General features: G+C 44.4%; 1 protein-coding gene across 8 annotated transcripts in view; it reads left to right on the top strand.

The window, feature by feature from the left end:
• KALRN (kalirin RhoGEF kinase) overlaps positions 1-16,426 on the top strand; it is an 805,383-nt gene that overhangs the window by 558,322 nt on the left and 230,635 nt on the right. For all 8 annotated transcript variants that reach the window (XM_050916883.1, XM_050916882.1, XM_050916885.1 and 5 more), the window contains exons 20-25: positions 616-731; positions 2,469-2,591; positions 5,780-5,962; positions 7,771-7,889; positions 9,305-9,371; positions 12,344-12,453. In XM_050916883.1, coding sequence (XP_050772840.1) covers positions 616-731; positions 2,469-2,591; positions 5,780-5,962; positions 7,771-7,889; positions 9,305-9,371; positions 12,344-12,453 — 718 coding nt within the window. The remainder of the gene's footprint in view (positions 1-615; positions 732-2,468; positions 2,592-5,779; positions 5,963-7,770; positions 7,890-9,304; positions 9,372-12,343; positions 12,454-16,426) is intronic.

The following is a 16,426-nucleotide window of genomic DNA, read 5'->3' as shown; positions in this document are numbered from 1 at the left end:
ACAGGCTCTTCAAACCTTGTGTAGTGGAACTTCACCAGTTTGTTATATCTGCAGAGGAGGGGCACCATTTTCTCTTGAGGGCTAAACCTAATTTCTCCCTAAATTCTGCAGAAGTACTTGACACCTCTAAAATGTCATTTCCCCTGCTTGGCCCAAGATACTGGGCAGTCTCGAGCCCTCCAACAGGCAGAATAGAGTAGAAGTGAATCTTTTCTTCTCCTGTCTCTATCACTCCAGGCCCCTGAGTGAAGCAGCAGGATAGAACATTCAGTGAAGGTGCAACAATAGTGTGCATCAAGTTATGTTGGCACTAAATCTAACTCAATCTAAAACTCTGTTTTGGCATTTTCCCTGTCTCCCACACAAAGTCACTAATGCCTGGTAACGCTGAAACTGTTTAATTTTTACTAATTTTACTAATTTTGATTTTTTCAGCTGAAAAGAAAATTCCCCCAAATTTTGTATTTTTTTCACCAGCCTTTTTTAACTTGTTTAAGAAGGATGGTCTGAAGGGCTCTAATCCTGCAAGTTCACTCTGGTGACGGGGAAATGAGCTCAGGTTTTGTTGGTTTATGTCTGCGTCCACTTATAGAGCCATTCTGCTTGTCCCCACAGCCATTCTGAGCGAGCTGCTGCAGAGAGAGAACCGGGTTCTTCACTTCTGGACTTTGAAGAAACGGAGATTAGATCAGTGCCAACAGTACGTGGTCTTTGAGCGCAGTGCCAAACAGGTACTGTAATGACCCAGTCCTGTCTGGGGTTTTTATATATCATTGTATCTATAAGAACAATGAGGAGTCTGGTGGCACCTTAAAGACTAAAAGATGTATTTGGGCATAAGCTTTTGTGGGTAAAAAACCCACTTCTTCAGATGCATTGAGTGAAAATTACAGATACAGGCATAGATATACTGACACATGAAGAGGAGGGAGTTACCTTACAAGCGGTGAACCAGTGATAACAAGGCCAATTCAGTCAGGATAGATGTGGTCCACTCCCAATAATTGTTGAGGAGGTGTCAATACCAAGAGAGGGAAATTTGCTTTTGTAGTGAGCATACAAAAGCCAGTAGGAGAACACTTCAATCTCCCTGGACATTCAATAACAAATTTAAAAGTAGCCATCCTTCAACAAAATTTCAAAAACAGACTTCATATTAAAACTGCAGAGCTACAATTCATCTGCAAACTTAACTGCATTAATTTGGGCTTGAATAGCAACTGGGAGTGGTTGGCCTTCTGTAGTTATGTATAGTAGTGCAAAGTGCTTACTGTGTGAATGACAAGAGAATTCTGATCAGGCTATTTGTCTATCTTCTGCATTTATATGACATCCATTTCCTTAGTATCTGGGTGCCAGACACAATATGTTTTTTAAAATTTTGTTATTCTTACAACCCCCAGTGAGGTAAGGAAGCACTGTCACCCCTGATCTACAGATGAGCACCTAAGGCACAGAGAGACGTAGGGTGTGTTACACTACAGTTAGACACCCGTGGCTGGCCTGTGCCTGCTGATTCTGGTTAGCCAGATGCAGGCTAAGGAGTTGTTTAATTGAAGTGTAGATGTTCTGGTTCAGGCTGCAGCTGGAGCTCTGGGACCCTCCCACCTAGCAGGGTCCTAGAGCCTGGGCTCCAGTCCGAACCCAAACATCTACATTGCAACCAAACAGCCCATTAGCCTGAGCTAGCTGGCATGAGCCAGCCGAGAGTGTCTAATGTCAGTGTAGCCATACCTAAGTGACTTGGCCAAGACCATACAGGAATTCTTTGGCAAAGTAGGGAATTAAACCCTGGTCTCCCAAATCCCAGGTTAAAGCCCTAACCACTGGACATTCCTTCCTCTCATCCGTTCTCTCCCCCTTTGCACAGGTGTAAATCACTAAACAAGGGGCAAGGTAATGGAGAATCAGGCCTTACATTTGTGCAACTTCCATGCGAGGAGGCTGAACAATATAAGAAAATGCAGGTTAATAGGTGTAAAAGTCGGGGTGGGGAGGACTCTCGTTCATTCTTCTGTTAGTTGGTTTTCCTAGTATAAGCCTCCTTTCTGGCCCCACTCCAGCTGCACTGTGCTATCCTGCCAGTACAAAGCAGCTGGAAACCCAGGTGTTTTGGCCCCCTCAAGATTCAACCTTTGTAAGGGGGATCCCTGGGTTGTGTTTAGCCGCTGAACATAGTGTGGCTGAACCAGAGAATCTTTTCCTCCACATGTAAGTTACTCTCAGTTAAAATCCCTTAACTCACTCACAGGCAACTTATGCCACTTTACATATCCCCTCTAAATCTGGCCATCTGCGTTAACTGATGGGTTCTCCTGATGTGTCCTTAGAGTGTGTTTTAATACACAAAGCACAAGGTTCCACTGAAACCGAGATCCTTCGTTTGTAAGAGTTTTCATAAAAGGATTAATTCTTGAAATACACAGACCTCTTTTTAAATTTTCTTTGGTTGCTTTTGCCATTCCCAGGCCTTAGACTGGATCCAAGAAACAGGTGAATATTACCTCTCTACTCACAATTCCACTGGGGAATCAGCAGAAGAAACTCAGGAACTCCTGAAAGAATATGGGGAATTCAGAGTACCCGCCAAGGTAAACAGTAACAACATTCTAATTATGGCATCTGCCTTTCATGAGCCTCTGGTTATGGTTCCTATTTCACACTCCCTTTTTCAGGGGCTTAGAACTGTACAATAAATATTCTCTGGGTTCTGGAATCTGCAGTTAACATTCTTGGCCCAGGAGAAAACTTTTTCTTTTAAGAACTGTGACACACCATTTTTAACTAGTCATAAGCACAAAAAGGGGATTTTTATGTGTCTTTTTTAGAGATGGGTAGTTTTGCTCTGCTCTTGTCAGCTTGCCCTGCTTTTGTACAAGGAATAATTCACAGGTATCAACTTTCTAACTTAGACATAGTGAAACTCCTGCCACAAACAACTTTGTAAAAAATAAATTGAATAGTTAATTTAGCCTAACATAGCTGAGGTCACCTCGGTCTCGATAGATGTTCCTTCTGTAATTACTGTTGCAATTTGTTTAATTGATTCTCTTTGGACTGACTACTTATAACCATCCTATTCATTAGAAGTGCTCCATTGATCCCACTGAAGTACTAATGAATGGGTTTGTAAATTCCCGGGATTAGTTCTGTTGTATCCTGAGCTTCATTAGCAAGAATCTATTAATTTCTATGGAGTATTTCTCTGTAATCTGGGGTTGTCATAGATTGATGATGGAGTTGGAACTGCTTCAGGCAAACTAATCCAAACCAGGGTTAATTTAGAAACAGAAAATACACTGAATCCACAAGGCTATTAACAGTCACAGATAACGATCTAAATTGCTAAGCCTGACAGCAGCAGGGCACCAGTCTCAGTGTTATGCAGCCTTAATCCACTGTGTATAGAAATTGATATTCCTTAATTCTTCGTGTGAATGTCTATGTTTGTGTGGGCTTCTATCACAGACTTCATGTTCATCCTCCTTCCCTTCTTTTTCTTATAAAAGTTTGTGAATATGTTGTTTGTGAAAATGGGGATTAATGACAAAAGAGAGAAGTGGGTATAAGGCAGGGTTCTTCTAAAGCAACAGTTCTCAGAAGTTTTCAGTGCGTTAAGCAACTGGAAAATGTATGCCTCTCCCAGACCATTGTCACTTTCATAAGAAGATGTCAATGAGCCATTTTCCAACCACAATATTTTCTTGTCCAAGGTGAAGATGCAAGAACAAAGGCACTGATAGTTTTGTGAATTACATGCCCTTCTCACAGGGTGAAATTGAATTTAATGAAACAATTTGTAATCTTCACAGCTACTCCTGCCTCAATTAATTTTCTAGTGCTACTGAGGTGGCCACAGACTCTCTGATTCATGTATTTTGCTAGTGAAACTTCTAGAACTGCCTTTAAGTTTGAAATGTCCTGAAAGTTTTGTGGAGTGAAACATACATTTGTACATTCATGGCTAGATTTTCCGAGGTGCCAAGCATCTGAAGCTTTTTGGTTTTAGAGAGAGCTGCAGGTGCTCTTCACCTTTGAAAAACAGGCCATTCGGTATTCTTCAGGACAGAAGGCAGATGTACTTTGGAGATGTGATTGACTCTCACTCTGTTTTTTAAGATTAATGTTTTAGTCAGAGATTCAACTCCGTTTGATTTGTATACTTTAGATGTTTGCTTTTATAAGCAGTTCTCCACACAGACAGACACCTTCAGTTTCTGGGGGGAATTTGGAATCCAGACTTAAAATCCAGCTCTAAATGTAATTATTGTTCCATTTGTCTATAATGGACTGAGCCAAAACCTCAGATCTCAAACATCCATAAACACCAGATCCCATGGTGATTGGTGCAGTATAAGACCCTGACTAGAATAGAACTTGAAGAAGTTGGAAGTCTGGGTATGGATTTTATATCTCGGGCTCTTTTTAGTTTTTAGTCTGATTAGAACTAGAGCATTGTTTTACATCTGGATCCAGTACTTGGGTAGGACTCTGCGACCTCTATAATTGATCAAACCATATTCAAACTAGTAGGAGACATAAGCCCTTGTATTAGAGGCCTGGCATGAGACAGGACCTGCTCACAGAATTTGGCAAGAACAGGGCTAATATTGAAGAAATACACATTCCTAAGAAGTGCTATTCACATAGTGCTTATGCAAACACGTCCTGATATAAAGGGTGGTACAAAAATATTCCCCAAGGATAACGGGAACACACTGAACCCCCCTAAAAGATAAGGGCAGGATGACAGTACATAATAGAAATATTTTAATTGAACCAACATATACAAAATGGTGGGTGATAACTAGCGACGTCAGGGGACAGTAACTAACTATGTCAAAGGGGCAGTGCTAACTTGTTTGTATCGGGGTATAAAGATGTATCTTAGAGGGAGTATCTTTGGCAAGCTTAGGGAGCAGTGGAAAGTCCCACCACTGACTGAACTGTGTCCATTGTTACGGGCATACATGTATTAGTGGTCCAGTAGAGTCCGCGGGATACTAGTACTGTGCTTTGTCGACAATAAATCTGGCTGAGTGCCTTCGTCCCTTAACGGATCTTGTGGTCTTTAGGTGGTTTGCTCAAGGCCTGCTGTGCCAGTCTGCTGTGCTGTTCCCTGTCTGTGCAGGGCCGGGGCAGCACACACAGGGAACACACACACACAGCCAAACATCCATCAACATCTAACACAAACATGCCAGAAATTTCATTCAGATTCAAATCTAAAGCAGAAATCAATGACTCAAGCCCACCTCCCCAGCTGATGTTTTGAAGTACTGATGGCAAAATGTTTAAAAGAGTCACCTAAATATGGATTCGGAATGATTGTGTATATATTATGATGGGAAACTTGAAATGTTATCCACTGTCCAAAATCACAGCCATTACAAACGATGATTTGATATTTCGCTGGGATTTATGGCGTCAAAACAAGAAGTAATAGGTTAAGAAAGAAAAGGTCTGTCAGCCTTTCATCATATTTTTCCTTTATGCATTTGTGAGTACAGTTGTGGAACTTTAACCTTCCATATTTCATGCAGGGGATATCTCACCCTGCAAGGTAAATTCCATTGATTAACACTGAGTCTTCCTTGTAAAAATGGCATTGCCTTGCTGCAGGACAGACGGGAGTTTAAAGCTTCTGAACTGTACATATTACGAAATAGTCTTTATTTTAGTATGTGTAAGATTGTGAACTGCATCTGGCTGCTGTGTGACTTAAAATCAAAGGAAATAATAATAAACCTGTCATAACCACGGACCATGTTTTGGGCAGCAAACCAAGGAGAAAGTGAAGCTTCTCATACAGCTGGCTGACAGCTTTATAGAAAAAGGACATATACATGCTGTTGAAATTAGGAAATGGGTCACCACTGTTGACAAACGCTATCGAGACTTCTCTCTGAGGATGGGGAAATACCGCTACTCACTGGAAAAAGCCCTTGGAATCAATACAGAGGTACTGTAAGTCAATGTCCTTCTCTGATATTATACCGACTAATCCAGAAACAGCTCTACCTACAGAGAAAAAGCTACTCATTGGTGGTCAATAGGCAACAGAGTCATAGATAAGAAGGAGGGAGGAAGAACCTTCTACGCAAATGCTTGCACCAATAATACAGGGAGATTATATGGATACTGGGGAGGAGTGGGTAATAGATCAATCAGGTAAAACAATCCAAGTTAATTTTATCATAAATCACAACTCCTGTTCCGAGCCCCGGTCTTGATTTCCACATTCCAGCCCTTACAGCTAAGGTCTGAGAGCTCCCCATCACCTCTCTGGGTTCTCCTAGAGAGATGTCCAGTAAAACATAGGAAACAAAAATGTCACATTTCTGGCATTTTGGTAAAAACCTTTAAAAACCTTTCAGGCATTCATTTTACATCATAAAGAAGCAAAGGACACACAGAGTCATCACCAGCAAACCCATAATTTAAAGGCACGTTTAAGGCTTCTGTTTTACGCACACTTGCTAATCATTGTCCAGATTGGAATGCCAGGGACAGAAGATAATTGAAAGCAGGTATTGAACTAGTAAGAGGCCTTTCTTTCTGAACACGTTGTAGGATAAATACCTATAGACTTAGATTGGGGATCAGATTCTGTTCTCCTGACTCAGGTGAATGGTCCCTTTAAAACAAATTGATCTAATCTTAGGCAAGAGATTAAATATCTTTACACTGAATAATACCTCACTTCCAATTATTGCACTCCAATTATTTGTGGAGTAAAGTACTACTGAACTAATTTAGCCCGTTAGGTGTAAGGTAAGCAGATTTAGGGCTTGGCTACACTTGCGAGTTACAGTGCATTAAAGCAGCCCTGTGCACCCTAGCTCACTACTCATCCACACTGGCAAGGCACATAGAACGCTCTGACTCCACAGCTAGAGCACTCCTGGTACTCCACCTTGGTGAGTGGAATAACATTTGATGCACCTTGGCTACAACACCCAGACATCAGTGTGAACGGAGTGTTGCATTACTGTACCTTGACTGAGCTCCGAAAATGTCCCATAATCCCCTTAAGTCAAGTGGCCACTCTTTCAGAGTCACTGCAGGAATGCGGATATGCCCTTTCAAAGCTCCGTTTCTGACATCCAGCCTGCTTATCTGCTCCGAGACAAAGCAACCATTAGTGTGGACTGCTGTCTGAACTTACAAGACACCATGCTGACATGCTCTCAGCCTCCCAAAACCCACTCTCTCCCCCCATATACACACAACATACTCCCTGTCACATTCCACCTCCCCCCGATTTGAAAAGCACATTGCAGCTACTTGCATGCTGGGATAGCTGCCCATAATGCACCACTCCCAATGTCGCTGCAAGTACCACAAATGTGGCCATGCCAGTGCGCTTGCAGCTGTCGGTGTGGACAGATTGCAGCGCTTTCCGTACTGCACTCTACGAAGGCTGGTTTAACTCAAAGTGCTCTACATCTGCAAGTGTAGCCATGGCCTACGTTCTTTGTCTCCACTTTTGTTCCTAGACAGACATAATAGTAAAGACCTTATTAATATGTAGTCATTCAATTTTTAAAATATTCTATCTAGGTGAAGCATAAGTAAAGGGTGCTGTTGATGTCTCTCTCGCTTTGTCTCCTTAATTCTTCTGTTTATCTCTGAATTTGCTTCATTTTATCTTTGGCAGTTTTGTCCTATAGTTATTCCTTTTTATCTACTTAGTCTTGTGAATGTGCTGGCTATTGCGTAGCACTGGGATTAGACCCAATTTAAAATCTGTCTTGTTTCTGTTTATAGGATAACAAGGACCTGGAACTGGACATCATTCCAGCGAGTCTTTCAGACCGGGAGGTGAAGCTGCGAGATGCAAATCACGAGGTTAATGAAGAAAAAAGGAAATCAGCCAGAAAGAAAGAGTATGTGCCAAAATGCACACTGCAATAACACCGCACATGAAATGACCCTTTCCCATGGTCACAACCAATATTAACAACTCCATAATTCCAGCCAGTGTGGGGCCGTGGAGATATGTCTATATGAGCTTGAATAGAAATTGTGATTGTAGGTTGGAGTGTTTTCAAAAGATTTAGTTTGAATTTCTTTGTGATTAATTATTTCCAGAGAGGTTAAGGAGTGAGTCAGAGAAGTAGATTAGTACATGCTGGTTATAATAATTGAGAGATTCATTATCACTAGGGTCTTTCTGTGTGAATAAAAGGGAGAAAAGAAAGTTAAAATAATATGTGTATGTGCAATCAAACACTGTTTCCCAATTAACCTTTTATGATCAGATGGGGGTGAAATCCTGATCCCATTGAAATCAAGGGGGCTTGTGACATTGACTTCAGTGGGGCCAGGATTTTACTCATAGTGTTTAAAATTCCTAGGTTGAGATAGGTTTAAAAATCTCAGAACTAAAAGTCTAATAGGCCAGGCTAAAATAGGGAAAAGCTGTAATTTCAGAGCACACATTTTGGCTTAATTCATCTGTGTTAAGGTTCTTAGTTTAATCAGTTATCAAATATTAAGTGTGATGGAAGGACTGTATAAGAAGTTGTTTGGGTTTGAAGGAATGATATATTTGTGGTTTTACAAAATATAGGCCCAAATTTTCAAAATTTTGGGTGCACAACTTGAGAAACCTAGGGCCTACTTTTTTCAGAGGTGTTGAGCATCCCAAGCTCTGACTGACTTCAGCTGGAGCAGTGGTTGCTCAGAACCTCAGAAAATCAACATCTTCTTGCTTCAAGTTGGGCACCTAATAACTGAGCCAACTAAAGGGCTAGACGGTGTCAACCTGACACTGAGTAGTTTACTCCACAAATAGTCCTACTGAAATCACGCTACTACTCAGCATGAGTAAGGGTGACACAAGGTTGCCCATAAATAGTGGATACTTCTACAAATGTAGGTGGCGTGGGCCAATTTCAAAGTCCTTACATATGCAAAACTCCAGTACAATTGGTGGGAGTCACATGACTAAGGACTTCAGGACCATAGATAAGACCAAAGGATTGAAGAAACACATTGTAATTGGATTTTATTATTTAAAATGTGGAACTATTAGATAAAGTTTTCACCTCTTAGCTCATATACTATATGTAAGATTGGTCCCAAATGAATAGAAATAAGTGGTATTTTATTCATATGTTTGGAAGGTATGATTATCATTATTATTTGTATTCCCATAGAGCCGAGGTAATACCAGTTAGGTGAAAATTAGAGTGGAAGTGCACTGATTTATGACAAATATACAAGAGAGTTTTTCTCTTTAGTAATGCCATAAATGTGTGTTATGTACAAACTGACTGAAGGACTTTCCTCCTTCCAGATTCATTATGGCTGAACTGCTTCAGACTGAAAAAGCTTATGTCAGAGACTTACATGAATGTTTAGAGGTAAGTTCTTTTCCCTGTAAGATCATAGTATTCTAAGTAATGATACAGCATCCTCGCATATATTTGTGCTGTTCTAGGCTGTACAATAAAGCCTGAGTGTCAGACACTGACTGGCACCTGGAAGGAAGCTGTGAGAGAGTGCTAAGGCAGGTAGGAGGTTACCTTCAATTCAGCTTCCCTGGCCCCCTGCAGTGGTGCTTAGGGGAAGATAAAGAAGCAGGGCTGGAGAGTGCAGACAATCAGGTTCCACTGGTGGGAGCACAGGCACCAACTTCCTCAGTTCCTGGGGGACGCTTGACCCTCATTCAGCCACAGGCCTCATCCCCACTCCACCCCTTTCCCCAAGCCTCCGCCTCGCGTCTTCCCACCCCCACTCCACCCCAGGCCCCGTCCCCACTCCACCCCTTCCCCCAATACCCCTCCATGGCTGGCCTCATTCCATCCCCTCCCCTGCTCTTCCTGACAGCAGTCCTCCCCCACTCCCCCAGCACCTGCTGCACACCACTGAACAGCTGATCACTGGTGGATGGGAGGTGCTGGGAGGGTGGGGGAGGAGCTGATCGGCAGGGCCCGCCAGCAGGCTGGAGGCGCGGAGAGAGAGGGATAGAATGTGATCCAGGGGGCTGCCAGTGGGTGCTGAGCACCCACTATTTTTTTTTCTATGGGTGCTCCAGCCCCAGAGCACCCACGGAGTCAGTACCAATGGATGGAAGTTGTAGAAGTAGAATGAGCTATTTTTTTTACATTGCCAAAAAGAGAAAGTGTTGCAAATACTCTTATGAATATACCTATGTGTAAACATTTGCACCCCAAGTGACAGTCTGAGCGCTCCTCTATTTCTAAAAGCTTCATTCATCCATTCAAAGAGTAGAAACACTTACGTGTGACTTTGGGGCTCTGGTCACTTGCAGGTTTAGACTAGTGTAAATGGCGGATTCTCTGTAACTTGAAGTCTTTAAATCACGATTTGAGGACTTCAGTAGCTCAGCCCGAGGTTATGGGTCTATTACAGGAGTGGGCAGGTTAGCTTCTGTGGCCTGCAATGTGCAGGAGGTCAGACTCACTAGATGATCATGATGGTCCCTTCTGACTTTAAAGCAGGGATGGGCAAACTACGGCCAGTGGGCTGGATCCGGCCCCTCAGGGAATTGGATCCAGCCTTCGGGATTGCCCGCCGTGGCCCCCAGGCCGCTCTCAGAAGTGACCAGCACCATGTCCCTGCAGCCCTCGGGTGGGGGGGGCAGAGGGCTCCATGCATTGCCCATGCCTCCAGGCACTGCCCCCCACAGCTCCCTTTGGCCGGGAACAGGTAACTGCTGCCAATGAGAGCTTCGGGGAAGGTACCTGGAGCACAGCAAGGGCAGCGCACACAGAGCCCTCAGCCTCCCCTCCCCCAGGGGCCACAGCACTTGCTAGAGCGGCACGGGGCAGGGCCGCCCAGAGGATTCAGGGGGCCTGGGGTAAAGCAATTTCAGGGGCCCCTTCCATAAAAAAAGTTCTAATACTATAGAACAGTATAGTATTGCCCCACTTGCCCCCGCCCCAGGCAGCTCTGGCATGGGGCCAGGGCCAGGGCGAGCATACAGGGATCCTGCCCTGGCCCTGGTGCGTGCCACTGCCACCCCGGAGCCTCTTTAGGTAAGCGGCACCGGGCCGGAGCCCAAACCCCTCCTGAACCCCACCCCCCAACATCCTGCCCTAAGCCCCCTGCCTGCACCTTGCACCCCTCCTGTACCCCAGCTCCCTGCCCTGAGCCCCCTCGTACATGCCACACCTCTCCTGCACCCCAACTCCCTGCCCTGAGCTCCCTGCTGCACCCTGCACCCCTGTGCACCCAACCCCCTGCCATGAGCCCTCTCCTGCACTCCGCATCCCTCTTCTGCCCCAATCCCTTGCCCTGACCCCTTCCTGCTCACCGCACCCAGGGCCGGCTCCAGGCACCAGCTCAGCAAGCAGATGCTTGGGGCAGCCAAAGGGAAGGGTTGGCATGTTGGGCTTTTCGGCAGCAATTCGGCGGCGGGTCCCTTGGTCCCTCTCGGAGGGAAGGACCTGCCACCGACGTGCTGTCAAAGTAGAAAACGGTGCGGTGGAGCTGCCACCGATTGCGATCACAGCTTTTTATTTTTTCTGCCGCTTGGAGCAGCAAAAACCCTGGAGCCGGCCCTGACCGCACCCCCTCCCACTTCCTACACTCCTTCCTGCACCCCAACACCCTGCTCCAGCCCTGCATACAATTTCCCCTGCCCTCGGCCCAAAAAGTTTGCCCACCCCTGCCAAGTCTATGAGTCTATGGTGACCAATCACATGGCATAACTAGGTAATTATGAATAGCAAATACTTCATGAATTAATCCAGAGACTGAAATGTGTTTGTTTAAAACATTCCTTAAATAATTTATGTATAACATTTCATTAAAAATTGAAATCTGTGCCTGGATTATTTGTGAACAGAAAAAGGGTCTGCATCACACTGGTAAATACTTTGTTGTAAATAGTTTGCCAAACTCTATTTAAGGGTTTCCTCTGAGTAGCTCTGTGATACTGAGGATAGTAAACAAGGTAAACCTTACAGAAGGAGGTTAGCATTCAAGTTCCTACATCTAGAATGTGGCTTTATGCATAGAATGATAAATGCTTTGCTCTTGAAGTTGTGAACTCATCTTACCTTTGAGCTGTTTTCTGTCTGTAGTTCTATTTGGGCATGAGCAGTGGGCATTCAGAGAGACAGTGAGATCTGGTTTTGTCGACATGATTTCACTTCCCCCTCAGACATTCTTCTCTATGTCTGCACTTTAAATTTCTTGAGACATTTTTCACGTCATTGGAGCATTTCCATTTTATTTCTTTTCAGATTATGTGTTTAATCTCCAAGTGCACATTTCTCTTGTCAGTCTATGCCTTTGTCAAGAAAATAGGAAGCTCTGTTCTTTTGCTTTGCACTTCTTGGTGCTAAGAATTTCTTGTGTCTTTCAGACCTACCTTTGGGAAATGACAAGTGGAGTGGAGGAGATACCCCCTGGGATTCTTAATAAAGAACATATCATCTTTGGCAACATTCAGGAGATTTATGACTTCCATAACAAGTAGGTTTTCCTAATGTGTCCAAGAAGGTTCACTGATTACAAAACAAACCAAAACAAAAATCCCCAAATCATTCTGTACATATATATAATGTGTGCTGAGAACTGGTACAGTAGTATTTGTAGAAAGGCATGCAGTTATTGATCCAAATCTGGGGAATACCGACTGTTTCCTTATTTACTTCTTTGTAAAAATAATTAAAACTTTATTCAAACTTTGCTTATAGCTGATTAAAGACATGCAAGGCAGACTAGTAATACAATAAAAACTGTTTTATCCAGCATGTTGGGGCAATGGGGGGCTGGTAAGTGAAAAATGCCAGTTAACTAAGAGGGAGAGGGTTGTGTCCAGGAGGGGGTGCAGGGCGCAGGCTCTGGGAGGGAGTTTGGGTGTGGGAGGTGGTGCAGGGCAGCAGGTTGGGGCATGGGAGCGGGTGCAGGGTGCCGGATCTGGGGGGCGCTCACCTCTGGTGGCTCCCCGCAAGCGGCGACCTGTCCCAGCTGCTCCTAGGCGGAGGTGCAGCAGGTGGCTCTGCGCACTGCCTCCGCCTGCAGGCGCTGCCCCCACAGCTCCCATTGACCACAGTTCCCAGCCAATGGGAGCCGCATTGCTAGAGTTCGGGGTGGGGGCGGGTCAGCGGCAGCATGCAGAGCCGCCTGCTGTACCTCCACCTAGGAGCAGTCAGGACAGGTCACCGCTTGTGGGGAGCCACCTGAGGTGAGCGCCTCCGGATCCGGCACCTTGCACCCCCTCCCTAACCCAAACTCCCTCCCAGAGTCCACGCTCCACACTCCCTCCCACGCCTCAACTCCCTGCCGGCCTCGCGCCAACCGGACTACAAACCGGCACTTCAATGAAAATCAGAAGCGCTGGTTTATAGAGATTTTTGGTCGGTGAAGTGCCGGATAAAACAGCTCTTTCTATAATAATATAATAATAACGCTTTGCAGTTGTCAGGCGTCTCTTTCCCACTTTGAACTTCAGCGTCCAGCTTATTCCCTTCTAAGCTTAATTCCTAGCTTAGATCTTATCACGCTGCCACCAACTCAAAATATAGTGTTTGGGTACACTCTCTGTTCCCCAAAACCTTTCCTGGGGAACCCAAGACCCAAATCCCCTGGGTCTCAAAACAAAGGGAAATAAACCATTCCCCCCTCCTGGGTTACACTGGGAGATCACTGTGATTCAAACTCCTTGAATCTTAAAACAGAGAGGAAATTCACCTTCCCCCCCCTTCGCTCCCCCTCCCAGACTCTCCCTGAGAGAGAGACAGTGATCCTAACACAGAAAGAAATTAACCTTTCCCTCCCCCTTTTCTCCTTTCCCCCCCACCAATCCCTGGTGAGTCCAGACCCCATCCCCTGGGGTCTCACACAAGAATAAAAAAATCAATCAGGTTCTTAAAAGAGAAGCTTTTAATTAAAGAAAGAAAAAAGTAAAAATTATCTCTGTAAAATCAAGATAGAAAATGTTACAGGGTCTTCCAGCTTCACCTAGACCAGAGGGCTTCTCCGTCCCAGCCTAAGTATACAAGTTACAGCAAACAGAATTAAAATCCTTCCAGAAAATACACATTTGAATAAAGAAAACAAACAAATGCCTAATCCGCCTGCTATCTAGTACTTACAGTATTGAATAGAAGAGATTTTTTCAGAAAGATTGGAAAGCATGTCTGGTCCTTCTCAGACCCCAGAGAGAACAAAGAAAAACCCTTAACTATCTGTTTATGACACGCCCCCCAAATCGCAGACAGTAGGGAACCACACTGGCGGTGATTTCTTCCTAGAACTTTAGAATAAACAGATTAATACAACACATGCACCTTTACATATACTACTAAGTATGTAAACTACAGGACTTTCTACATTGCAAGGACAATTCTTAACCAGTTGATTCTGGGAAACTTTCACGGGAGAGTGCATCAGCTACTTTGTTAGAAGCTCCTGAAATGTGTTGAATTTCAAAATCAAAATCTTGGAGAGCTAAACTCCATCGAAGCAGTTTTTTGTTGTTCCCCTTGGCAGTATGAAGCCACTTTAGCGCAGCATGGTCGGTTTGTAGCTGGAAACGCCGTCCCCAAACGTGTGGGCATAGCTTTTCCAGGGCGTACACAATGGCGTAGCATTACTTTTCACTGATGGACCAATGGCTTTCCCTCTCAGACAGTTTCTTGCTGAGAAACACGACGGGATGGAAGTTGTGATCTGGTCCTTCCTGCATTAAAACTGCTCCCACACCACATTCAGATGCGTCCGTGGTTACTAGGAATGGCTTGTCAAAGTCTGGGGCCCTTAGCACAGGGTCAGACATGAGCGTTGCCTTAGGTTGGGTAAAGGCCTTCTGACACTCATCTGTCCACTTAACTGCATTTGGCTGGGTCTTTTTGGTCAGGTCTGTTAGTGGGGCAGCAATTTGGCTGTAGTGTGGTACAAATCGCCTGTAATACCTGGCCAAGCCTAAGAAGGATTGGACCTGTTTTTTTGACCTTGGGACAGGCCACTTTTGGATAGCATCCACCTTGGCCTGTAGGGGGTTTATGGTTCCTCGACCCACCTGGTGCCCCAGGTAAGTCACTCTGTTTTGGCCTGTTTGACACTTTTTGGCCTTAACCGTTAGTCCGGCCTGCCTGATGCGCTCAAAGACTTTTTCCAGGTGCTCCAGGTGTTCGGGCCATGAATCAGAAAAAATGGCCACATCATGGAGGTAGGCAACTGCATATTCTCCCAATCCTGGTAGGAGACTATCTACAAGTCTTTGGAAGGTGGCGGGTGCATTTCGCACCCTGAAAGGAAGCACATTAAGCAGGAATGGGCAAAGCTAGAAGTCATAGAGAAAGACAACGAACATAGGAGACGGATAGAACTAATTAAGGCAGACATGGCCAAGGAAGAGGTGGCCCACAAAAGAGAACAAGAAGATAAAGAGGCGGCCCACAGAAGAGAGATAGAGCTTCAGAGGGAGGCCCACCGGCAGGCCCTGGAATTAGAACAGGCTAAGCAGAAGGACACAGCCAACCCTAACAACCCTTCTCCAGTTATTGTTCCACATCTGTTTATGACAGCAGTCTTATAAGCTCTTTCCGTCTAAGTATCTCTGAGCACTCTACCAATATTAATGAATTAAGCTTCACATCATTATCCCCATCTTGGGAAAAACCAGGCACCAAGAAGTAATGTAGTAGTATTCCCTCAATTTTAGGGATGGGAAAAATGGGGCCTAGTTACAGAGCATATAACCTGTATCATCATAACATTTTCCCTATTTAGAAGTTAAAGCCCAGATCCCTGGTTCCATACTAGCCACGCAACACAGATCTCAGATTATGAAATGGTTGATGTAAATCAATGAGACCCTTGTTACCAAATGAAGTTAATCAAAATTAGAGAAATAGAATCTCTGTCCAGCTGGTTTTGGGAAGCAAAACAATCATTGTCATCACCTCAGAATAATTAGATTAATTTATTGTTAAAAGTCTGAGACTCTCTTGTACTCTTCGCCCACCTGAAACCCACTGAAGGTCTGCCAGATTTAATCACTCACTCCGAAATTATCCAGCCTGATAAAGATCTTCTCATATTACATGGGTCAAACAGAGCATCAACAGGCTGATCCTAAATCAGTGAAGTCAATGGGAACTTTCCATTGATGTCATGGGCACAGAATCAAACCCTGTCTGATTCAAGGACCTGATCTAGCCAAGTTGGATGGGAACAACAGACTGCTTGATCTATAAATCCAGTCAGTTTACTGTACTGAGATGAAGTCAGTAAAGTCAACCATTTAAACAGAAGCCTGGAATGTTGCCTGTCAAACATATCACCTCTTGGAAAAGTCTGGAAACAGAAGGAATGGTCAATGGAAGATTAGGACCTTGTCTACACTGCCACTTTACAGCGCTGCAATTTTCTCACTCGGGGATGTGAAAAAACACACCCCTGAGTGCTGCAAGTTTCAGCGCTGCAAAGTGGCAGCGTA

Source organism: Gopherus flavomarginatus, chromosome 10 (assembly GCF_025201925.1).
Source record: "Gopherus flavomarginatus isolate rGopFla2 chromosome 10, rGopFla2.mat.asm, whole genome shotgun sequence".
NCBI classification, from domain to species: domain Eukaryota; kingdom Metazoa; phylum Chordata; order Testudines; family Testudinidae; genus Gopherus; species Gopherus flavomarginatus.
Note: the sequence above shows the minus strand (reverse complement) of the source record. Positions and strands in the feature narration are given on the sequence as shown.